The sequence below is a fragment of the Phaenicophaeus curvirostris genome, chromosome 19 (assembly GCF_032191515.1).
Source record: "Phaenicophaeus curvirostris isolate KB17595 chromosome 19, BPBGC_Pcur_1.0, whole genome shotgun sequence".
NCBI lineage: Eukaryota > Metazoa > Chordata > Aves > Cuculiformes > Cuculidae > Phaenicophaeus > Phaenicophaeus curvirostris.
Genome location: NC_091410.1, coordinates 14410617 through 14434854, shown reverse-complemented (window position 1 = coordinate 14434854; position 24238 = coordinate 14410617). Strand labels below are relative to the sequence as shown.

Sequence of the window (24238 nt, the reverse complement as noted above, 5' to 3'; positions counted from 1 at the left end):
TTTTCCTACCGAGTAAATGGGTTTTAAAAGGCAGCTGCGGTCAGCGTGATCTCACACGAGTAAAACCTAAGGTGAAGCTTCTTTCTAAGTGACTTTGCTGCTCAGAAAGCAGCAAAGCGGCCGGAGCCGGGGACCCTGGGCCACCCGCAGCCCTGGCTCCTCGCGCACAGCCCAGCGGGGTAAACTGAGGCAGGGGGCAGCGATCGGGGCACTGGGGGCCTGTGGTGACGTGGGGATGCCCCCCCCCAGCATTGGGGGCCTGTGGTGATGCGGGGATGCCACCCCCGGCACTGGTGGCACTGGTGGCACTGGGGGCCTGTGGTGACGTGGGGATGCACCCCCCAGCACTGGTGGCACTGGTGGCACTGGGGGCCTGTGGTGATGCGGGGATGCACCCCCCAGCACTGGTGGCACTGGGGGCTTGTGGTGACGTGGGGATGCCCCCCCCGGCACTGGTGGCACTGGGGGCCTGTGGTGACACAGGGATGACCCCCCCCCCCGTACTGGTGGCACTGGGGGCCTGTGGTGACACGGGGATGCACCCCCCAGCACTGGTGGCACTGGGGGCCTGTGGTGATGCGGGGATGCACCCCCCAGCACTGGTGGCACTGGTGGCACTGGGGGCCTGTGGTGACGTGGGGATGACCCCCCCTGGCACTGGTGGCACTGGGGTCCCGTGGGGACACGGGGATGTGTCGTCCCCCCTGCTCGGAGCCAGCACTGGGCTGGGGGCAGTGAGGAGGGGGGGGGGGGGGGTCGCTGCCAGGGACCCCCGGGCTGTGTCCCTGCCCCGGGGCAGGGCTGTGGGGGACCACGTGGCCTAATGGATAAGGCGTCTGACTTCGGATCAGAAGATTGAGGGTTCGAGTCCCTTCGTGGTTGTTTTAAAGCCACGAGAAATCCCGCGGTCCTTTAACTTTCCCCGTGCCGGGAGGGAGGGAGGGAGGGCCGCGGCGAGGCCGGGGCAGAGCTCGAGGGGCCGCGCGGCCTCTGGCTGAGCTCAGCCCCGACAGCCCCCGAGGGTCTCATTTCCGGCCCCTGCCCCGGGGTGGAGGCAAACGGGAGGAGCTGGAGCTCAGCCCCAGGTGTAGCCGGATCCTGCTGCAGCGGCGAGGGGAATATAAAGGGCAGGGGGCTCGGGGCTGAGGTTGTTCCTGCTGCAGGGAGAGCTCAGTGAGGCCCCGGGGGGTGCGGGTGGCTGCGCTGGGGGGTCCCCAGGCCGCCCCTCCCTGCGGGGTGCTGCTGCAAGGGCTGCGGTGGGAAAAACCTCCCTGAGAGGAGGGGGGGTGGGTGCTGGTCTCTTTGCCCCGGTAACAAGAGGAAATGGCCTCAAGCTGCACTAAGGGAGGTTTAGATTGAAAACGTTTCTTTACCGGCAGGTGGTGAGGCCCTGGCAGGGGCTGCCCAGGGAGCCTCCACCCCTGCGGGGGCTCAAGCAACGCGCAGCCGTGTGAGTTTGGGACCCGGTTGTGTGACTGGAGGAGCTGCGGGGGTGGTTTTCCCACTCTCAATGAGTCCATGACTTCCCCAGACGGGGCTCGAACCCGCGGTCCCCGGCTCGCGGCGCGGTGCTTTGTCCTTTGGGCCACCGGAGCCGCCCTGGAGCGCTCCCCCCCCCCAACCCCTGCGCGGGGTCTGAAGCGATCGCGGCTGCACCGCACGGGGGGGGAGCGGGGGGGGCTGTGGGGGGGTCCGTCCCCCCTCCCCCGGCATCCTGGGCTGCGGCTGCGAGGGACGGGGATGGGGGGGCAGGGGGCGCGGGGCTGGGGCCGTACGGGACCCCCCGCTCCGCACCGCGCTCCCCTCCGGCCAGCAGAGAGTTAACCGGTAGTGATTGAACACGCAGCCCCAGTGGCCTAATGGATAAGGCACTGGCCTCCTAAGCCAGGGATTGTGGGTTCGAGTCCCATCTGGGGTGACTCTTTTCTCCTCGCGGTCCCCAGCGCTCCGTGAGGACGAGAAAGGAGGGAGAGGGGGTTGGCACAGTCTCTGAATACGTTTTTTTAATCTCTGAAATCCCTGCCTGGGGCAGCGGTCCCAGCACCGCCTCCCCGAGCCTGGCAGCCAAACCCCAGCTCCCACCGGTGCCAACCCCCTCCCGGGCTGCTCCGCCTGGGGAGACCCGCCGGGACCCCCGTGTCCAGTCGTGGAGGCCCCAGCGCAGCGAGGACACGGAGCTGTTGGAGCGAGCCCAGAGGAGGCCATGGGGATGATCCGAGGGCTGGAGAACCTCCTGTGCTGGGACAATCTGAGAGCGTTGGGGTTGTTCAGCCTGGAGAAGAGAAGGCTGCGGGGAGACCTTAGAGCAGCTTCTGGCTCCAAAAGGGGCTGTGGGAAAGCTGGGGAGGGGCTCTGGATTGGGAAGGGCAGCGACAGGATGAGGGGAGTGGTTTTGAGCTGAAAGAGGGGAGATTGAGATGAGATCTTAGGAGAAATGTCTTCCTGTGAGGGCGGGGAGGCCCTGGCCCAGGCTGCCCAGAGCAGGGGTGGCTGCCCCATCCCCGGAGGGGTTCAAGGCCAGGTTGGATGGGGCTTGGAGCCCCTGATCCAGGGGAGGGGTCCCTGCCCAGGGCAGGGGGGGGACTGGATGGGCTGAGGTCCTCTCCAACCCAACCCATGGTTCCATGACACATTCCATCTCCTCCAGACTCCGGTATGTTTTTGCTGTAAAATCAGGGCAGGTAATCTGAGTAGTGGGAGATGATGTGACACGGGTGTCTCCCCTCTCGGCTTCTGCCTAAAACAGAGGCTCCTCTCCTTTCCTCACCCCAGGTGGGACTCGAACCCACACTCCCTGACTTAGAAGGCCAGTGCCTTATCCATTAGGCCACTGGGGCCACACAAACAGAAGGAAAAATGGGAAATTTTGGTGTCTTTGGGTCATTCCCCCAGTCATTAAGGTTGGAAAAGACTCCTAAGGTCCTCCAGTCCAACCACCCCCTATGTTAAAGGGCAGAGCTTTGTTCTGTCTAAACCAGACCCACTGACAAACGATGCCAGCAGGACTTGGGGAAAGGATTTTCATGTCCCACTTCAAGGGTCAGGAGGCGCTTACAGGGTGGGTTCTGTCCCCCAGCGCTAGCAGCACAGCCGCCTCCTGCCAGGTCCCTGCTGCACCCCTGCCGCTGCTTCAGGTGTGTCTAACAAAATGACCCACACTCCTTTTTGGTTAAGAAGTAAATCAACTAAAATGGAAGGAAAGTGCCTGAAATGGTGAATGCTTTATTTGCTGCTTAGGTACGTATTTCATACTGCTTTTACCCTTCCCTTTCTTTCCCCAAAACATCTACTGCTTGTGCTCAGCAGCAGGGGGGGCTCTCGGAGCAGAGCTGGGTGAAGGGGATAAAGGATTAAAAAATCCTGACAAGGAGCTGACAACTCCCTGAATCTTTAGCTTCTCTCACAAACGAGGAGTAGCTTTTCTGCAAGTGATGGACGCACTGGCCCCGTGTTCAACAGGAGATGGCAAAAAAACCCCATTTTTACAGTTTTAGACCATTTTTATTCAATACAGCTCCTGTGTTTAGCATCATCGACAGCTGCCAGTGCCATTTCATTATAAAGATGGTATGCCAGGGGCTTCCAGCTCTGCGCTTCTCAGTCCAGGTCGGCCTTCCTGCTCTGTTTTATGTGTGAGTGTATCTTTTTCTGTTTTAGTCGCTCACGGTTCATCTTTTCCACCCTAAAACAAAACAAAAAGATCCTTTAGTGTACAAAGAAAACATTTGCATACCTGATTTTGAACACTGTTGTAATGCAGACTTGATGAGCTGACCACTGTCCAGAGACAGAAAAACTAGTCCCTGTTCTTGGGATGCCCTCCAGGACAGGGGTTAAGGCCTATGGACCAATGATTATTTAAATAAGATTGTTTAATGAGGCTGCAAGGTAAATTGTGGAATGGGATAACCTGAACCTATGTGAGATAAAGCCCATTTCAGCAAGGGTACCTCTCTATGAGTCTCTGTGTCGTCTCCTTGGACACCACCTTGGGTTTTTCGGTTGCCTCTGTCACCATGGTTCTGATTTTCTCCAGACAAATTGCCAGGTTCCTCATCTGGTAGCGACTCTCGTCAGAGCTTACGATCAGCTCGCCAGCTCGGTTTATCTTATTCCTGTGCTAGAGAGGGGAAAAGGCGATGTGATCGCTGAAGCCTCGTTAGGTGCATCACATTCTGTCTGCAGGTGAGAAGTTAACGCGTGGCTGTAAGGTGAGGCCGTTACCATTGATGCCATTTTTTCTCTCACAGCTTCTGGAATCCAGTCTGCTGATGCCAGGTGGAACCGAACTTCTGCCTTGGTGTTCACTGTGAGGAAAAACAAGGTCTGTTTTGGCCTTCCTGAGTTCTCTGAGATAATTCAGTCTGCTCACTGCTGGCTGCAACCACAGGAAGATCCTAGTGTTCACGTCCTGACTGATATCATTTTTTTTTCTTGCTATATTTTTATGCACTCCTCTACAAGACAAAACTAATTTTTCATGGGGCCTCTGTCATGGTTTTTGTCCTTCTGGACACCACAAGATTTACTGCTATTTGCCCATCACTGCCTCATTTTCAAGGACAATGGCAGAAGAGGAAGAATTTTTAGTTTATTTGAGGGTATTTATTGCAGTGTGAAGTTTCAGAATCCTGTTTTATGTCTGACTAATGAGCACAGATGGGGCAGAAGTGGTGTTCGTGTGATACGTGTAGCAGCAAGGATCCCAGTGAGTGTTTAGGAGACTGAGTGGCACTGCTGGCCTCGAGCACTGTAAACTTAAGAGGGTCTTAACATTCAGGGTGATGAGAATCATAGAATAGTCCGGGTTGGAAGGGACCTTAAAGATCATCTAGTTCCAAGCCCCCTGCCATGGGCAGGGACATCCCACTAGACCAGACTGCCCAGGGCCCCATCCAACCTGGCCTTGAACAGCTCCAGGGATGGGGCAGCCACAACAATTAGCACCAGGCAGCACAAAGATGCTCAGTTTCAGTCTTTCACTGCAGTGCAAAGCGGCGCCGTCAAGATGAGCGTTCGTCCACCACGGCCTCACCTTTGTTGACGTTCTGCCCGCCCGGGCCGCTGCTGCGGCTGTAGGACACGGCGAGGCGAGCTGCAAGAGAGGAGCCGCGCTGGTCACAGGCACGGGGCCGGGGGTCTGGGCTGGGGGAGCCGCGCTGCGGGGCTGGGGGGACGCACACACTCACCCATCGGGATGTCGAGGGCGGGCGGCTGCGGCTGCTCCTGCAAAAGACGCGGGAGCCTGGGATGGGCGAGGCCGGGGGGCACCAACACGGCCTGGGGGCGCCGTGGGCTCCACACCCCATACTGAACCCACTGCATGAAGACCCCCTGCCCCTCTCCTAGACCCCAAGCCCCGCCCCCTCCTCCCAAAGCCACGCCCCCTCCATATAAAATCCATTGCACCCCCCGTCCATCACAGACCACGCCCCCACCAAAGCCCCGCCCACCTCTCCAAACAGCCCCCGCCCCCCCCATTCACCGCCGAGCTCCCCCCAGCCCCGCTCACGTTGTCGCTGCCGGCAGCCCCGTCCCGCCGCGGCGGGTACAGCTTGTCCAGGCTGTATGCGCTGCGGTACTCGGTGCCGCTGGCGGCCCCCTGCGAGCACGCGGCGGCGGCGAGAGGCGCCGGCCCCGGCCGGCACAGGCCCCGCAGCACGCGCGCCGCCATCTTGGCTCGGGCGGGGCCTCCCCGGCTCGGCGTCCGTGCGGAAACGGCGCCCGCGCCGCGCGTTCCGGGGCGGGGGCTGCTGGAGAGCTGGGTCGTTGTGGGGGGCGGGGGGGCTGAGGGGGGATGGTGGAGGGCTGGGGGTCTGAATGGGGGCTGAGATGGGGCTGATGGAGGTCCGCGGGGGGGCCTGGGGGGGTTATGGGCTTTGTGAGTGCTGAATGGGGGCTGTGGGAAGTCTGGGGGTCGTTAATGGGCTTTGGGGGGGCTGTGGGTGGGCTTATGGGGGGCTGTGGGGCTTATGGGGGGTGTGAGAGGCCTGGGGGCCTCAATGGGGGCTGTGGCACAGCTAGGGGGGCTGTGGGCGGTGTGGGAGGGGTTGTGGGGGCCGAGTGGGGGATGTGGGAGATCCTGGGGGGAGGTGGTGTCTGTGGGTCCTGACTGGGGGACGTGGGAGGTTTTGGGGGTTCCAGGTGCTGATTCGAGCAGGTTTCCAGCTCCTGGTGCTGGGGCAGCGCGGAGGATACGTGCTGCCAGCTACAGCCAGCGCCTTCACGTGCCGAGAGAGTGAAGAGACATCCAGCTTTTTTTATGCACTGTCCAGTGTTTGCCCTGAGATGTTTCAGTTTTCGTATTTTTATCTGCACAAGAGTGCTACGAAGTTCTATGCTCATGTGTTTCTGTATAAATGTGTATTTTGAAGGCTGTTACAGCAGCACATCCGTGTTTCCAGTTCTGTCAGAGAGACTGAGGTGGAAGGGGCTGCAGGGGCCTGAGGAGCTCGTGGCAGCTCTGCAGCCGCTGCTCCTGCTGGAGCTGCCAGGTTGGCTCGGCAAGGATGCTGAGGGCTGGAGAGGGGCAGGGATTCTGTTGCGGGCAGCAGGAGGATGTGCAGGCAGGGATGGGGCTGTCGTTAGCTCTGATGTTGTGACAGGAGCTGATAGTCTTTTGTTTCAAACGGTGGGTGAATTCAAAACGCGTGTTTTGAAGCTGATATAAAGGCAGCGTGGGATTGGGGATCTCGGATGGGACCCGTCAAGATAATCCACGCAAAATCGCAAAGTCAATCCTTGGGAAAGGAGTGAAATGTGAACATGGATGGTTGGTCTGCCCTGAGTTAGGGCGAGCACTGCTTGGGGGCCAAGGAGGCTTTTGATCAAATCTCTGTGTCCTGGGGTTCTTCTGCTCTGGGGGTTCTTCTGCTCTGCTTCCCCTGTCCAATCTCGTCTGAAAACAGAACGCTTTAAGGAAAAACCCAAGAACTCTCAGAGACAAATCAAGCCATCTGGTGACCTTAATTCCTAACAGGGAGCAGGTAAAGGGTTGTGGTTTGTAGCCGGAGGGATGGGTATAATATCCAAAGCAGGGTGACTCACTTGACCAGCTGTGTCAATCGTGTCGGTGTTGTTATTGTGCTGGGGACACTGCCAAGGTCACCGTCACTGCGCACTGCTGAGGGGCTGGGGAAGGAGTTTGAGAGTCACAACGTTGTGTTCTGAAATTAATCATTATTCCCTGTTCTGGTGTAGTTTTTCTCATCTATTTTAATTGCATGCGTTAGGTTTTTTTTTTTCCATCTTGAATCGTGGGGTTCAAGCTATTAGAGAGCTGCTGCTCTATCAGACCCGTGTCTGTGGCCAGCAGTGTGGTTGCTCAATCCTCTCTTAATGGAGCTCTGTCCTCCTCCTTGGTGTTTCCAAAGCAATTTGAAAAGTTCAGATAGGAGGTGGGAGAAAAGGCCAGAGGATGCTCATTTTTTTTTCCTCCTTTGATCGCTGAAAGCCTCACTTAGGAAAAGAAAGCCAAGTGACTGTGACTCACAGAGTCATCAGGACGTGGATGTATGGGCACTAATATTTTTGGATGCGGAAAATACCACCCCCAGCACTTTGCTGAGCAAACTGCCAATTGACAGCAGCTGCTCCTTTGTTCAGCAACATATCGTGGTGCTGCCATCGGTTTGGGATGGGTGGCTTTCAAGAAAGCCCAAAACAGAGACAGCAGTTGGATTGCACGCTTGAAAACTGCAGTTTGACAGAGGCTTGGGAGCTGGCAGGAGAGGAGCTTTATCATGTGGGCAATGTCAACAGTCCAAGTGCATAAAATGTGTGGGGTATGAATAATGCAGCAGCAGAGTTCGGCGAATCCTCTCTGCTTCCTGCAAAGGAGCCCGGAGCGTTTTCTTGACCCAAATTGTACAGGAAAATCAAAGAAAGAAAGAACTCTGCTGTTCTTAAAAGTAAAAAATAGCTGTGAAGAGAGTTCCAGCTCTAAGAATACCAGAGTTTCTTTTTATTCAAGAATAAAGCGTTTTTAAAACCATATTTCATAGAATCATGGAATGGTTTGGGTTGGAATGGACTTCAAAACCCATCCAGTTCTACCCCTGCCATGGGCAGGGACACCTTCCACTGGATCAGGGGCTCCAAGCCCCATCCAACCTGTCCTTGAACACCAGGGATGGGGCAGCCACCCCTGCTCTGGGCAACCTCGTTCTCCCAGTACGTTATCCCAGTTTAATCTGCTGCACTGCTCTGCGATGCTGGTGGAGATGGGAGTGTTTGAAATGGGAGTGTCGTGATGGAACCCACCGTTGCGTACCTGCTCCCCTGCTACAGATGTTGAACTAACAGGGTGGTGAATGCTCCGAGCAAACCAACAACGCTGCTTTCCTTGCTGTTGTTCATTTGTATTTATTTTATTTTATTAGACAACTGCTTTCCATTATAAATAAATAAGGCATGAAGGTTCTCCATACTGGTGCAGAGCTGGTAGCCACAGCCGCGCGAACAGCCCCGAGTGTTTCCCGAGTCGGGGGCCGCAGGGCACCTGAAACGCAGAGCCTGGAAGAGCGGAGCGGTGGGAGCTGGGTGCTTTGAGGAGGTGCCCTCCGGAGCAGGTCTGCGCATCGCACTCCTGCTGCTCCCCTCAGCTTAACAGAAGAGGGCATTTCTAGGGGTGTTTTTGCATTCATTCCATGGTGAGTGAAAGAAAGGGAGCTCCTTGTAACAGCCCTGGCCTTGGAGTATCATTCCATTTTAACAGTCGCCCACCTCCAAAGCCACATTCTCGTTTATTTATCTCAATGTTGCAAAAATCCCAACCGTCTACCCAAGATTTTGGGATGTGAGCTGGCAAAAGCAGAATCCAAATGTGGCCCGGAGTTCCTCCAGGCAGGTATGGAATAGGTAGCTCACGCTGGGCCGCTCGGCTTTCGGGGCTCAGGGGTTGCCTAAGCTGTGATGAAATGCTGCTTCTCTGCCTAAAACACGTGTCTGACCGTGCAAGGCCAACATCTGGTTCATGGACAATGGGATCTGGCGATTCCTGAGACTGCGGTGGCCTTTGGGCTGTGTGTTCGCATGGCTGGGGAAGCAAAAGTGAGGAGACTTCAGTGCTGGAAAGTGAGCTGGAACATGAGCGGTGACAGCCTTTGGAGACGGTATCTGAGCCAAGAAGGGTGATTTTCATCAGAGACGTGGAATCTGCCCTCTCGATGGGGAGATGTGCAGAGCCAAAGCGTGGGGTGATGTGATCAGCGCTGCTGCCAGGGCCGGAGCTCCCGGCGCCGTTGGATGCCGTGTCCTTCTGCTCGCGTGGTGGTCAGTTCCGCGAGCCCAGGCAAGCTGGATTTGGAGAGCTTGCTGTGATGGGGCGATGAGAACCTCTTGAAGAGCCCGGCATGGTGGGCTGGCACCCAGGCTGTGAGGTGGACACAGCTCTGATGCTGGCATAGCGCTCGTCTAGCTACAGGAACGCCCTGGGCACCAAGGTCCAAACAGGCACGGTGCTTCCCCGGGCTGGAATATTGGGGCAGAATTAAAGCGAGGGCATCTCACATGCCTACAAAGTCTGAAACACTAAGTGATGCTGATGAAGACAGAACAATCAGTTTTATGTTTCTTTTCAAGTTTTTCCAGTTGCAATGAGCTTGCATTGTAAAGAGCTGAAAAACCTGACTGGTAAGAGAATGGCTTTGATAGCAAGAACTGCCCTGTGGGGAAGGGAAGGCTGTGGATGGAAGTCGCTTGGGTACAAGTTTAAGTTCTTAGCCATAAAACCGAAGGGGAGGGCTGGGCTGGGGTGCAGGAGCAGCCCCTGAAGTCCTGCTGGCTGTTTTACCTCGAGGCGCTGGGCTCTCGCTGAGCTCCACGAGGCCCAAGGAGCCCCAGGCTTTTGCTTGCAGACAATCGGCTGTGAGACAGGCAGAAAGGGGTGAGGGAGGTGAACGCTTTTCCTTTCTCGTGGTGTGGTTTTCGTTGCTGTTGTGATGCTGGCAGCGGCAGCAGTTCATGCAGAGATCCGTCATACGGCGTGTGAAATCCTCTAACTACAATGTACAATTGTCCCAGCAAGGTGCCCGGAGCCCAAGCTTTGGAAAGGGACCTGAGTCTCCGTGACATTTCCTTGCCTGTAGACCTCTCGAGCCTTCAAAGCAGAGGGGCCACGAGGTGTTCCCTGGGGCGGAGGAGAAGACTTGGCTGCTGCAATTGCACGTGGGGGCCGTGGAGAAGCCGGGCTCATTTGCTGCTCTTGCTTTTCACCTTTGTGGCATTGATGTCTGCTTTTGTTTTCTGGATGCGGGAGAAGATCTCCTTAAAAAGAGCCTTGTACTCGGGCTGGCTCTGCTCCAGCCGCTTGTCCACAGCCTCCACATGTTTGGTGATGGTCTTCTCCACGGTTTTCCGCTCCTCCAGCTCGTGTCCCTCCCCTCGGAAGTCTCTGAAGGAGCTGTCGCGAGAGATGGGCCGGGACGTCTGGACCCCCGTGTGGCGCACGCTGTCCTTGTGCTGCCGGCATTTGCTCAGGAGCTCCTCGTACTTCTCCAGCAAAGCGTGGTACTGCTCGTCCACCTCCCGCAGGATGGACATGCCCCGTTTGCGCACGTTGTTGGCGTGCAGCGTGTAGTTGCCCTCGTGCCGACTCACGGCATCCTTGGTCACGATGGCGTTGAGGGCTGTGTCGCTGCAGCTTTTCCGGACGGGGTGGTTCGGGGAAGGCGTCATCGATGGCCCGTGGCTTTTTCCTCCCTCCTCCTCAGAGAGGTCGATGTAGTCTGCTTCTGGGGCGTTATTCAGCGGCTCAAGGAGGGCCTCGGACAAGTTGTCTTCTCTGCTGAGCAAATACTTCTTGACTTGTTTCATCTGCTGCAGCTCCAGGAGCTCTGCTTCCAGCTCCTTGATGCGCAGTTTGCAGTTCTCCATCTCACACACCCGCTGCTCGAGGTCCGAGTACTCCTGGATGACGGAGGTGTACTCTCGCTCAACCCTCTCCTTCCGCTGCTTCTCCTGGTTGACTTGGGACCTCAGGGAGTTCACCATGGCTTGGAGACGCTCGTTCTCCCTCTCCAGTGGCTTTTGGTTGAACTCTGTGGAAGAGCCGTGGACCTGGAACGCGTCCTCATACCTGAAAGAGAAGAAAAACCCTTGAGAGAGTCTGAGCAAGTGACAGTCCATGAGAGACTCATTGTGTCTTACTGTGATGTAATTCCACTGATAAAAGAGGTAACTGGAGCTCGTGGAGTAAGAAATGCCTCCTCCCTGCTGCTGGGAGACCACAAGTTGTGGCTGGGGCTCCTCTGGACACAGAGACCAGCCTCTGTCCCAGGGAACCCACAGTCTCATTCGGTAGCAGTGATGAAAGACAGGAGGGAAACGAAACCCTAAAAGGTCAAAGACTTATCTGGTTAACAGACAAGCCACCAATGCTGTAAAGCAAGGATGAATGTTCAAGTGCCTCCAGTTCAAGAACTGAAGGTAGAAGGCTCTGAGCTGTTCCTGCTGGAGCTCACCAGCTGCTCCCTGCATCACAGAGTTCACCGACCACTCTGCATCTGCCAACAGACCCAAACGCCACTCAGCCAAACCCCAGAAGCTGCCGGGTGCCTGGGAGGAGCTGCAGGGAGCGCGGGAGAAGGACAAGGACAAGGACAAGGGCGGGCACCGCGGCCTCCCCTGGGATTCACGGCTGGTGGCGGGGATGGAACCGATTCCCAGGGACTGAAGGGCAGCCTGACCTTCCGAGCCGGCTGCGGCGCCGCGAGCAGAACTGAGGTCCGGAGGTGCTGGGGGAGAGCGGGATCGGGGTGAAAAGAACCACTGAGTCATTGAGTGGATTTTGCTGGGGGTTAGGACGTGGCCTCATAAACGTTCCCCACTGTGCTGCAGCGGCAGCATCTTCTGTTCGTGTCCTCTGGCAGAGGATGCCTTCAGTGACAAATGTTATCGATTGCTTATCTATTTAAAGAAGCGGGCAGGAGAGCGGGAGGTCCCCCTTCACCTCCAGCACCGAGTTCCCGGCTCTGCAGCACAGCTCAGAGCTCCGTGGCGGGCTCCGAGCAGGGGCCGGGGAGGGCTGGGGCGGCCAAGGACGAGGCTCGGTACCTGGGGCTGGAGCACAGCTCCTTAAGGCAGGGGAAGGTGTGGATGGTTCGGCGCCGCTCCCTCTTCTCCCGACGGATGCGGAGCTGCTCCAAGCTCCGCATTTCCTCCACCTGCTTCTGCAGCTCCTCCACCTGGTTCTGCAGCCCCTCGATTGTTTCTGTCAAGCTGCAGAGAGAGGAGGACGCGAGGATGAGGAGTCAGGCGCTACAGGACCCAGGAAGGTGTTTTTTCCCTAGAAAGCCAAGCTCTGGAAGGTGCTTCTGGTTTCTGCCCTGGGAGCCGGACAGCGCTTGCTCTCCATGGAGCGGAGAGGAGCTGTGTGAATTCGAGACCCCCCAGCCTCCAGTCTGTTGGCTCAACCAGCCACCTCTGGGAATGGGGGCTACCCCGGGATATCTCTGCACGACAAACAAGCAAGGGAGCGATTTGTTCTCTCCCTCTCGTTTCTCCTGTAGAGACAAACACAGGGATGGGCAGAGATTCAGTTCTGTTCTGGCTGTGAGTGCAGTTTCTAAGACTCTGCTCCGACCCCCATCTGCGCAGTCGCTTGCAAAAGCTGCTGCCTCGCAAGGACTCGGCTCAGTCTGCGTTTCCAGGGATGACCTTGACCACGGGCCTGGTTTATGAAAGAAAAAGCTATTGACAAACTGGTGTTTGAGCACGGGCTCTCCAGGGCTTCACCGAGCGCTGGCTCTGTGCCTGGGGCGCCTGCGGGGCTGCGTGCCGGGACCTCCCTGATAGGGTTGTGTGTCCCTTCTTCACGGGAATGCAGCCGAGCAGGGCGAGGAGGGGCTGCTGTGCCTCTCTCCTGGCAGCTACAGATGCTCCCTTATCCTCGGAGGGTCTGGGCTGCAGCTGCCCTCTGCCAACCAGCATCGGTGCCACGAGCTTGGGTTGGAGCTCGCTGCAAAGCCTGGCTGATGAGAGAACGGCTTCAACGGCAAGGACGCGCCGCGCGCTGGGGCAGGGGAGAGCCCGGAGGAAGGTCTCCTGGCACAGCATCGCTGCGGCGGGAGCAGGGCGAGCCGTACCACTGGATCTTCTGTTGGGATGTCTTGCTTTCCAGCACGAGCTTCTGGTTCGCCAGCTCCAGGTCGCGTGCCGTTAGGTCCAGCTGCTCGTAGACTTTGGCGTGCTGCTCGTTCATCTGCCGCAGCATCTCCAGCTGCTTGGTCAGGTACTGCAAGGAAAAGAGAGACAGAAACACTCCACACCCCAAATCCAGGATGGTTCAAAGGCAGGAATTCCTAAAGCCTTCCCTTTCTCTGAGGGTGTATTTTGTGGCTGATTTATCCTCTGCCTGGTTGAAGCCTCTTCCCTAGGTGAACTGTCCCTACCCCTGCTCACTGCGAGTAGTTTTGTGTATAAAACATGACTGAACTCCCCCTGCCCTCTGGGAAGGGCACCAACCTCAACCTCTCTGCATTCAGCTGCTCTTTTATCCCCAGAACCCAAAGAAAGCTGATATCCCTGGGACTGGGACCCTTTCCCAGATCGATGGCAGGAGCTGTGTCTCCTTGGGGATTCAGGCTGAAACTCTGAGCCTGTGAAATGTGAGGAGCCCTGCGGTCTTTGCGTGCTCGCAGACCCCTTCCTGCCACTGCAAGATTTTAGCCTGCGAAGCCTGGGAGAGGGGCAGGAGTGGGCATCGCTTGGGCAGCTGCCCAAGTGCTCGGTCTCTCCTGGCACCAGATCCACGGTGGCCGTGTGGCCGGAGGCAGCTGGGTGACGGCTGAATCCATCCACCAGGTTCCTTGGACATCGGCTGCCGGGTCCCCACAGCCCTCACGTGCTTCTCCGGTGACCTCGCGGCCATCCTCTGCCCTGCGTCCTTTTAAACTGTGGGGGTTCCGACCTTGTTTAATTCACAGAGCCCTGGAAGTTTTCCAGTGGCGGAGCAGGTTTAAGCCTCTAAGCTCAGCTCTGCGGGCCTGACCCGAAGGATGCTGTGACGGTGGTTCGGATTGCAGCTCTCGGAGAAAGAGCTATTTTCTGCCTGTAACAAAGCGGCTGTGTTACGGGGCGCCGAGGGGCCAGCGGGGAACAAACGCGCTTATGAATAGCTGGAGTCGAGGGAAAGCGGCAGCAGAGAGAAAGCTGGCAACGTGCCCCAGATGCAGCCCGGTGCTGGGATCTGCCTTGCACATCTGGGCAGGAGAACATCCCGGTCAGCGGGGGAAGGCGACCCTCGCCAACCTCACCCCCGCTGCTGCAGGCACAGAGAGGAGATACGTTAGCTCCCATCCCCACGGTGCATCCCTTCCTTTCCCCTGGCGGGTGAGCTGTTGGCGTTGGTGGAAAAGCCCCTTCCCCAGCATCGCCCTGAGGTGACAGCCGAGCAGCTCCCTGCCCACCCTGCCCTGCTGTGTCCCTACCTCGATTTCCTGCACTTGCTCCTCGTTGGTGGCGTACATCTGCTGCAGGGAGTCCTCCAGCTCCTTGTTGCGCTCCAGCAGCGTCTTCCCCAGCTCCGCGGCCAAATGCAAGTCTGAAAAGCAGAGGGGACAAAGCTGCTGCAGGTCCCACAGCTCCGGGGGTGGATGCGGTGTGGTCCGTGGACGCCACCGTGCCGGACACAGTGGGACATTCTGCACAGCGCTGGTTTTATTGGCAGGTTTTGACATGGATGCTTGGAACAGGCTGCCCAGAGCAGGGGTGGCTGCCCCATCCCTGGAGGGGTTCAAGGCCAGGCTGGATGGGGCTGGGAGCCCCTGATCCATGGGAGGTGTCCCTGCTCACGGCAGGGGTGGGACTGGATGGGCTGTGAGGTCCCTTCTGACCCAAATTGTTCTGTGATTCTATGGGGTTGGGTCCCCAAATGCCACTGCGCCAAACACAGTGGCACAATTTTCACAGTGCTGGCTTAATTGGCTGCTTTTGACACGGGTGTGTGCTTATGGGCTGCAGGAGCAGGGGGAGGCCGAGCTCAGGGCACCTGCTGCTCCTTCATGAAATGAGGATTTGGTGCCTAGCTGACTGTATAACCCCTGTGTGCTGCACCGCACGCTGCGCAGCCAGGATCAGGCTTGGCTGTGGCAGGAGCTCAGCACCTCCATCCCCTGTCGCGGAGACCTGAGAGGGGCTCAGCATCCATCAGGATGAGCGTGACAGTTGGTAAAGCCCCACAGGGCCCTGGGGATGCTCTGTAAGTTCTATTATTATCTCTAACGAAGGGAGCGCCTTCCCTGCCCGCCAGCCTCCATCCATCACCTGCTAACACGCCGACAGGAGCAGCAGCTCCACACGTGGCCCGAGGGGCTGGAAGCTCCTCCACTGCCTCTGCAGCTCTTTCCTTGGGGCAGCTCCAGGGCGAGGACAAACCGCTTTGTATCTGCTCTCTGCCACCCCTAAACACCCTTAGGAAGCTTTTGAAATAGTTGGACTTAGGACAAGTGCAGGGAAAAGTAGATGTTGACAGCATGGGTGGCTTAAAATACTGGGTTTGCTGCCTGCTGGGTAAAGAAAAAGCCCCAACACCATGTGAGCCCTGTCTTGGCCAAAGCTTGAGCAGCTCAGGTGATGGTGTTTGGGGTTCTGGGCTGTCACAGCTGCCTTTGATATCATCCCCTTCCTTTCACAGGAATCAGCTGTCCTCTTAAAGCCTGGCCCCTGCGACAACAGGTTCCTGTTTCCCCAAGTGCTGTTAGAGAGGAGTTTCCAGCTGTTACTGTAGCTGACTGAAAATCTGATGTCAAGCGTTCCAAAGGTAAGAGAGCAGCTCCTGATGGGGTTGTCCCTCTGTCCCTCTGAGGTGGTTATTGCGTGGTTTGGGATGATTCTGTGTGGGCAGTCGTGCAGCGAGGGGACCTGGTGTTTTTCAGCCCATCGTGGTGCTTCTCTCCGGTCTGCAGCTGCCATTGTGCTTTGTAAAGGCTCTGCTATAGCTGCAAGTGTCTCTCATTCCTTCCAGCAGTTAGTTTGGCCAGGTAGGTGACTGGAAAAGAGGAACTCATGGTCACTAAGACAGGAAGAAGGGGCACAAGGACACTGGGGATGGATCCTGACCCTGGGACCATCGCTGCTCTCTTGCCCTTTGAACAGCCCATCCCCGACTGAGGCCGGCACCGACTCCTCGGACACGGCGCTTGGGATGGGGCTTTCCCGATGGATAACGCTGCTCTGTGGGAGCGGCTGTGTTATCAGTTTGGACGATGTCGGCCCCGCTCTCCGTGCGGCTCCGGCGATGCCGCAGAGCTGGCTCCTCAGATGCGGTCCAAGCCAGCAGCTGCTCCGGGTGTCCTCAGATCTCCCCGTTCCCATGGGGACGTGCCCTCCAGCTGTGGCCTGCGTTGCAGGGTGGTATTCTCGGCTATGACCTTATTAATTACGATCCTCCTCGTTGCACAGTGACCTGTGCCGGGGGCTTCCAGCTCTCAGCGCAATCGGGATGTAAGCGCGCTGCTTCATGGACGGACCTTCCCCCCATGGTTTGTTCCCAAGCCTCGAATTCTCCCGGTTCCCAAAGTGCCCTTGGGAGCCCGAGGCTTGCGGCAGCAGCTGGGGAGGGGTTAGAGCCAGATGCTGGCGAGAGGGAGGATAATTTGTGCCTTCAAGCTGCCCGGGGCTGTTTTGTAGCACCCGGAGCCCGTGTCCTTGCTGGAGCTCAGCCCCTTCCCCAGCGCATCCCCTGCTGTAGCGGGACCCGCGTGGAGGCAGGGAGCGCGAGGGCTCCGTGCTGCGCTCCAGGTAATGAGTCGAGTGTGTCCCCGTCCCTGCGGATTACACCAGCGCTCTCCCACCATATGGCATCCAATTTAATCAGCTGGGGTTGAGTTAAGTGGATTAGGCAGGGCGAGAGCCTGCCTTGTAATTTAAAGGGCTCTGTCAGCAATAATTTAATGGGGGAAATGGGCAGCGTTTGGGGACGGGTGGGAAAGAGGAAAGAACGGGGCTGAGCTCCGAGGAGAAAATTGATTCTTCCTTTCCATTTTGAGCGCAAAGGCCTGGGAGACTCCAGCTTTGAAGGACATGGGGGAATTGATTCTTTTAGTGGTTTAACCGCCTCGGCTGTTGTCGCTCACGCTCGGTCCCTCTCTGCCTGCCAGCCAGAGCATCCTCCCTAATCCTGTCTCAGCCATACCCCTCGGCTCGGAGTCGTCTTTCCCACCTGTTGGTCTCCCCCAGACCATGGGGAGGGAGGGATGCTGTCCGGAAGTGCTTTAATGTTGTTTTTAGACAAGATTCCCCTTGATCTTTGCAGTAATTGTGGCTCTGCGTGGGCTCAGGGAGCCCCTAGCTCCTCTCCTTGGAGACCTCGGAAACCTGAGGCTGAATGTGAATTTTTGAGCAAGTTATCTGGGTTGGGGGGACAGAACTATCGGAGATTCTCTCTGCATAGCCCTGGGGTTTCCCCACAATTTGTTGTATTCCTCTCCGTTTCTCCACTCTCGGATCAGCCAGGCAGAGCTGTTCGACTTGCCCTAATTTAGCAGATAGGCTGGTGCCTCCCTTCCCCCTCCCCTCCTGATGCAGAAGGAGAAGTGACGTGGTGGGGAGCAGCTGAAGCACCTGACCCCTCGCCTGCCCGCGCGGAGGGCACCCCTGGGAGGTGGCCAACATCCAGCTGTGAAACTGGGGCTCCCGCTGTTGCCCAAATCCTATTTGGGAGAGAGGATTGTGGATGCAAACAGTGCTGGGCAGCACCAGCCCAGTGCCCTCTGGCTCCCGGTACCGCTGGAGCTGCTGTGACCTTTCCAATTAACAGCAGCCAAGGAGACACCCCGCGTCCCCAAACAAAGAGCTGCACCTACGGAGCAGCGCGGAGGGAGGGACAGAGGCTGCGTCTCCCTGCCAGCTTCCACGGGAAAGGCGTCTGAGTGGGGAGGGAGGGGAGGAGAAACCATATGGTGGGAAGGAAGCAGGAGTGGAATCCAAGGGCTGCTCGGTACAGCGGAATGTGGCCAGGCAGCCGCTGCTGCGCTGCAGAGATCCTCGTCAGCCCAGCGATAATTCTGCTGGCTCTGTGCTGCTGGGGAAGCTTGAAAAAAATCCCGTTCCACAAGCTGTAGCAGTTGTCTCTGACTGAAAGAGGCTGAGGACCACACCGCGGGGTGCTCCCCCGCTGCAGCATCCCGCAGCCGCGCTGGCACAGGCAGACGCTCGCTGCGTGGGGCTGCCCCGGCCTCGCAGCAGCCGGGCACCAGGAGGGTCTGGACCCTTTTGTGCCTCCCCAGTGCTGACCTGCAGCTCTTGGGCAGAGCAATCTTTGCCACAGCCCGCTCCCTGAAGGGCTTTTCCCCCACAGCAGCTCCTGGTTGTGGCTTTGTGGAGCGTAAGCCTGGTGCCAGGCAGGGGCTTCGGCTCCTCTTGGCACGATGGTGATCCGGTAGCTCTCCTTATAAATGCGGCTTTCAGGAGGAAGGCACCATCTGGAGCAGCTGCTTTGAGCTTTCTTGCACTGAGAGATTTGTGTTTAAGCTGTGAAGAGCACGCCCGCTGCTGTGAGCGCAGGCGAGGGGTGCTGTGCTCCGCTCCTCACCTCTAACCCATCCAACCCTCTCCCCGTCCTGCGAGACAGCCAGCCTTGCAGGGGCTGTTCCGAGTCCTCTGGTTCACAGAGCTAAAAGCAGAGGTTTATGAAGCAGGTTTTTTAGGTTCTTTTCACCTAAACGCCTGTTAGGGAGTGACTTGTCCCTTCCCAGCTGGCTGGGGCTGCAGGAAGGGCTGCTCCTCTCTGGCTGCAGAAGGTGAATCCACCTGCAGGGAGGAGCCGCTAGCAGAGCCCGTGTGGAAACTCTGGAGGAACCTCAGGTGCTTGTTAGTTGATGGATGGGGTAGATCGAGAGTTAAGAACTGATGTTTAATGCTGTTGACGTTTAATTTAATTGCATTTGCTGTCTGCTCCATTACACATGGGTACTTGGGGTCAAGGGTAGGTGCAATTATTCCTTTCAAAATCTAAATAAATGATGCTGGTTTACCCCAGGGTAGGGTGTACTTGCTGCTCATTTATTTTTCTTCTTCGTTGCAGGGGTTGTGCTGTCTGGGTGCGTTACAGTGAAGATCAGCTTGTGTATCGTGTGCTGCTGCTTCGTGGCAGGTGATGGAGGGAGGCTCTGTACTCGGCCCGAAGAGCCTTAGAGATGGAATGTGCAAAGGTAAGAAGCAAGTGTCGCCTGACAGCACCTTGCAAACAATCCAGAGAAGCCTTTTCACATGCCCATTCCACAGACAATAGTGTTTCCCCTGGCCAAGCAGACCTGCCACCTAATTTCCTTGTCTCCTGTGACTTTTCTCGTCCCTCTTGTCGCTCCGCAGCAGCTCAGCAATTGTCACTGCAAACTTTCCCCCCCATAAGCTACCTGCTCCACCGCGCTGCTAAATAAGTCAGTGGCTCAGCCACTGCAGGAGGAATTCCATCCTTCTGGCTCTCCTGGGAGGAACGGCGGCGAGTTAACCGCTGCGCTCCTGGAGGAGAGGCGAGCTGCTTGGCTCCAGCCTGCAGCTGGGCTGCCGGGATAACCGCACGGCGAGGGATGGGATCTGGGGAGCCACAGGCTGCCTGCTGCAGGGAATCCCTTGGGTGAGCTGACAGCGGGTCGCGGCTCCGTGGAGCACCCCACGCGGGCCGGGTGATGCAGAAAAAGGGCAGGTGTGGGTGCTGGCACTGATCCCCGCGGTTCATCCCATCGTCCGGAGCGCTGCTGACCCCGTGTCTTTACACGGATGAGTTGGGAGTGGTGCAAACTCAGCACCTCGGGTCATTTGCCTTCTTAGCATGCAAGCAATCAGATGCTTGGCAGGAGGAGGAATTAAAATAAGATCCTTAAATCTGGAGACCTTTAGAGGTTACAGCTGTAAAGTCCTGAGCCTGCATTGCAGATGGCTTGGCCTAAAAGTTCCTGTAGCTGCCCAGAAGGAGAGGACTGTCAGCCTCGCAGCGGCAGTGAGATGAGGTGTTCTTGCACCACCTCTAACTGCACCACCTCAGAGCAACGTGAGGCTGTTTTATCTACACAGGAGGAGTTGCCCCAGCGCTTAGGCTGTATGTAGGCTCCAGGGACCACAAAGGTGGCTTTGAGAGCCCTCCTCGGGGGCTGCACTCTGCTCTTTGGCTTAGACCGGAATGTTGGCAGGGAGTAGGGAGGCTGGGGAGCTCAGGGGATGCAGCGGGGTGGCTGCAAGGAGGCTTTAGGAGATTGCTGGGGGGCAGATGAAGGCTGGAAGTGGCTGACAGGGATGGCTGCTGGGTCTGGTCTCTGCTGCTTTTGGATCCAGATGCAACTGAGCTGGCGCGCAGCCGTTCTGAATACAAACGCTTCTGATGAACAGAAGAAGTGTCCCAATCATCCCCAGCTCAAGCTCTCTAACGCTAGCTCATTCATTCTCTCGGGGGCTGGCTGCACGTACACCCTGGGCACAGGGTACGATGCAACTCGAGGCACATCGTGCCTTCCCAGTGGCTGGATGCAGGTTCACCGTCACCGTGTTCTGGCCTTAATGCTCAGAGGCACAGGTTCCCCAGCCCGCGGGAGGCAGGGCTGTGGCTGAACCAAAGCAGCACTGATGTCTTTTCATGCTTACAAAGCTTGGCAATACACAAAGCCACACTACCAAGTAATTGGAGCTCCATTTTTACTACTTCCTTCATATCGGAAAGCCTTCCCAGAGGGAACAGCATGAGAACGAAACACCTCGGAGGACACACCACTGCTGTTTCCTTGTCATTAAGTCTCCTGGCTGGGATTTGAGTCTCTGCTGCTACCTGCTAAGGCGTCTTGGTGCCATGCCTCGAACCGCGCTGGCTTACAGCGTGCTAGGAAACGGGTACGGGAATCTTTAAGAAACCAGCTTCGTTTGGATGAGGCTGGAAGGGCCCTGAGGCTGGGGACCAGATCTTGCTGCCTCCAAGGCAAGCGGTCGATGCAGTCAGTTGCTGTGGGAACTTTGGGGTCAAAAAAAGAGTGATTTGGGTTTATTTTTGTGGAAAAATGAGTTGCTTCAACAGCGCAAAGCTCAGTGGAGGATGGGGAGGAGTGTAACAGGTGCTTGGAACGGGGCTGGAGGCACGGCTTCCTCTGCGGTGCTAAAATGGTTAATTAACATAATCATCACAGCTCCCAGTTAAGCCATCCGTTGCTTAGCAAACAGTTTTGGATGTAAATGTAATAAATATTTGATGATGCTGTGAAATGACGATAAAGGCCCAGCAACCAACTGGTTGAGAGAACCTTTCTGCCCTCTGAGCTCAGGTTGTCTCTCCCACTCTCGGCCCCAAGGAACGGTCTCTAAGCCCGTGCTTTGTCCTCCGCCTCCCTGGCGCTGCTGCCCGGCGTGGGGTTCTGTGCGACCCTGGGCTCTTGGCACACGGATCCTCTTAGCGCTGCCAGCCCGTGACCGCCTCCTAATCGCGTTGTGCTGGATGCCTCGCGCTGTACTGCCACCCCCATTTCTGAGCCAGCAGCCTCACGGCGGTGCCATCGCCCACGGCCCCGGACGCTGCTCAGGCACAGGGGTTGTGGACAATGCCTGGCACCGTCCTTCGCCATGCTTTGTGCATCCTGCAAATTAATTACGGTTGTAATTACTCTGTAGGAGCTTTCCAGCTGGCTGATTTCAGTTAAAGCCTCCCCATCTCTCCTCCAGAGTTTGGGGGAGCCCGTGCAGCCCCCACTCGTACAGGAGGCTGCCAACCCCACCGCTGGGCTTTGTTTTGGGTCCGTGTTTTCCTGAAGCCCTGTACGTGCTCAGAGGTGGAGTCTATCCCAGCCTCAATCCATCATCTGGAGGTTATTCTTCATTAACGCTGCTGGGACAGCGGTAGGAACGTGGCCTGCAGTGGAAAGGTGGTTTTATTGTTGTGAGCCCGTTGCACGGTGCCAGTGCTGACTCACGAACCTGACACCAGGGACCGCGTTAAGCTACAAACCAATGGTTCTGGCGGTGCTCGGCACTCCCTACGCTCACCCTCGGTCCCGCGTGCTCCTCAGCCCGCATCCTGCCCCTGGCCTGGTGCCCAGGACCCTTGTGAGCCACGGGAGACGTCACCCAGAGACGTGGGTTTCTGAGCGCTCAAAGGCTGCCCTGTTTGCTCAGCTGACGGCTCCGTCGCCCAGCTCTGCCCCAGCTTCCTCTGAGCCTTGTGCTTCAAAGAGCAGGGCCCAGCGTCCCGCTGTCCGTGTGTCCCGTTAGCGGAGGAGCTGGGGCTGAGCCCCGGCTGCAGCGATGCCCGGGGGTGGTTAGCTGCCCTGCAGCTGGAGTTGTGTTAACTTTAACTCGTGACAGAGCGTGCGGGAGCCCCGGCGGGCAGCGCTGCAGCTGGACCACGCGTCCCCGCTAGCGAAAGCCCGTCTATAACCGTACGTCCAGCGCCCCAGGGCTGCTGTGTTTGGCAGGAATGGGTTTCCTCTATACTCTGACAAATCAGTCCATTCCTGCCCTGAAACAGGGCTTCTTCCAGTTCCGTACTTGCTGCGCGTTAACTCAAAATATGAAGATAAGTAAAATAAAAACCAGAAGCCCCAAGTACCCACAGGCAGCGGGTACACATCTCTGGGTAAACATCACACAGAAGTAGCGCAAACACAGGCACAGCTGCTTCAAAACAAACCACGCGAGGGGATGTTTATCCTCCAACAAGGCTATTTTTGCTGTTTGAAACTTGGCCTTGATTTTTTTTTCTTCCTCCTTCCCAATTTCTCCTGCTTTTGTGGCTGGCTGGAAACATCTCCAGAAGTATTTAGGTGACGTGGAAGCTGAAGCTCCCTTTAGATTTGCGTTTGGGCAGCAAGAGCTGTTAAGAGACGCTCCCAGCATCCTTGGTTTGCCACCCGTGATTTGGATGTGCAGATTTGTGACTCGTGTGCCCGGTAACTCTACCCGCAGCTGCTCGGAGGTGACAGCGATGTCGCCGCCGCCCGCACCCCAAGTTTTCTGGGGAACCGCCTTCCCTCTGCGGATCCCACTGCAAATCTCCCCTCGCCCCGTTGCTCCGGACGGTGCCCAGCTCGCTGCCCGTGTCCTTACCCTGCTCCAGGTCCTGCTGGTCGTACCAGGGCTCCTCTTCCTCGCTCTGGAACTCCTCCATCCTGTCGGCGCTCAGCATTTAGCACCCGGGGAGCCGCGGGGCATCGGCCGGGGGGATGCGGGGAGAGGGATGCGGGGAAGAGGATACGGGGAGAGGGATGCGGGAAGGGGATGCGGGAAAGAGGATGCGGGGAGAGGGATGCGGAGAGAGGGATGCGGGGAGGGGGGATGCAGGGAGGAGGGATGCGGAGAGAGGGATGCGGGGCCTCGGCCGGCCGGGGGGTGTCAGGGGGTGTCCGCCGTGCCCCGGCAGCTGCCCCGGCCCTGCTCCCCCGCGGGGCCGCTCCTGGGGCTCCGGGGCCGGGGGGCTCCCGGGGGGCAGCGGGCGCCGGGATGCACAAAGGAAGGAAGAGGGCCCGGCGCAGGCTGATCCCGCTCTCCGCAGCTCGGTGGAGACCTCTAGCATGGAATTGCTGCAAGGAAACCCGGCGAGAGGGAAGGGGGAGGCGAGCCGAGACCGGCCGCCTCCTCCTATTCCTTCTATTCCTCCTCCTTCTATTTCTCCTCCTCCTTCTATTCCTCCTCTTTCTCCTCCTTCTCCTTCTATTCCTCTTTCTCCTCCTCCTTCTATTCCTTCTCCTCCTTCCTCAGCACAGGAAGAACAAGGAGCTGTTGGAGGAGGCCACGGAGATGATCCGAGGGCTGCAGAACCTCCTGTATGAGGACAGGCTGAGAGGAGGCTTGGGGGAGACCTTAGAGCAGCTTCCAGTGCAGACAGGGGCTCCAGGAACGCTGGGGAGCAGCTCTTGATCAGGGAGGACAGGAATAGGACAAAGGGGAGCGGTTTTCAGCTGAAAGAAGGGAGATGGAGATGAGATTTTGGGGAGAAATGTTTTCCGGGGGGGGGGGGGGGGGGGGGGGGGGGCTGGCCCAGGTTAGCCATGGCTGCCCCATCCCTGGGAGATGACCCTGCCCGGGGCTTGGAACTGGATGGTCTCCGTGGCCTCCTCCGGACTCGCTCCAACTGCTCCATGTCCTCCCTGTGCTGAGGACTCCACAGCCGGACACGGGGCTCCAGGTGGGGTCTCAGAGTAGAGCAGAGGGGCAGAACCCCCTCCCTTGCCCGCTGGTCCCACCACTCTGGATGCAGCCCGTTTCCGTACAAGCGAGATGCCAACAAATGAGAATCCCCATGGTTGGGACCAGCCAGGGAATCAGT

General features: G+C 57.7%; 2 protein-coding genes and 3 non-coding genes across 5 annotated transcripts; 2 read left to right on the top strand and 3 right to left on the bottom strand.

Moving 5' to 3' along the window:
- Positions 1-809: 809 nt before the first annotated feature.
- On the top strand, positions 810-882 carry TRNAR-UCG (transfer RNA arginine (anticodon UCG)). Its single transcript has one exon. It is a non-coding gene; the product is annotated as a tRNA-Arg (tRNA).
- A 963-nt stretch (positions 883-1845) lies between these two features.
- TRNAR-CCU (transfer RNA arginine (anticodon CCU)) lies at positions 1846-1918 on the top strand. The gene has a single exon. It is a non-coding gene; the product is annotated as a tRNA-Arg (tRNA).
- An 846-nt stretch (positions 1919-2764) lies between these two features.
- Positions 2765-2837, bottom strand: TRNAR-UCU (transfer RNA arginine (anticodon UCU)). The gene has a single exon. It is a non-coding gene; the product is annotated as a tRNA-Arg (tRNA).
- Positions 2838-3479: 642 nt separating this feature from the next.
- Positions 3480-5708, bottom strand: MRPL58 (mitochondrial ribosomal protein L58). The gene is made up of 6 exons (XM_069872406.1): positions 5513-5708; positions 5190-5226; positions 5036-5095; positions 4225-4307; positions 3951-4120; positions 3480-3682 (listed from the first exon to the last, which is right to left on the bottom strand). The coding sequence occupies exons 1-6, from the start codon at positions 5672-5674 to the stop codon at positions 3598-3600; spliced, it is 597 nt and encodes a 198-aa protein (XP_069728507.1). The 5' UTR covers positions 5675-5708; the 3' UTR covers positions 3480-3597.
- A 3761-nt stretch (positions 5709-9469) lies between these two features.
- Positions 9470-23113, bottom strand: CDR2L (cerebellar degeneration related protein 2 like). Its single transcript, XM_069872686.1, has 5 exons — positions 23020-23113; positions 14430-14542; positions 13086-13234; positions 12055-12219; positions 9470-11077 (listed from the first exon to the last, which is right to left on the bottom strand). The coding sequence occupies exons 1-5, from the start codon at positions 23096-23098 to the stop codon at positions 10192-10194; spliced, it is 1392 nt and encodes a 463-aa protein (XP_069728787.1). The 5' UTR covers positions 23099-23113; the 3' UTR covers positions 9470-10191.
- Between the last annotated feature and the right edge of the window lie 1125 nt (positions 23114-24238).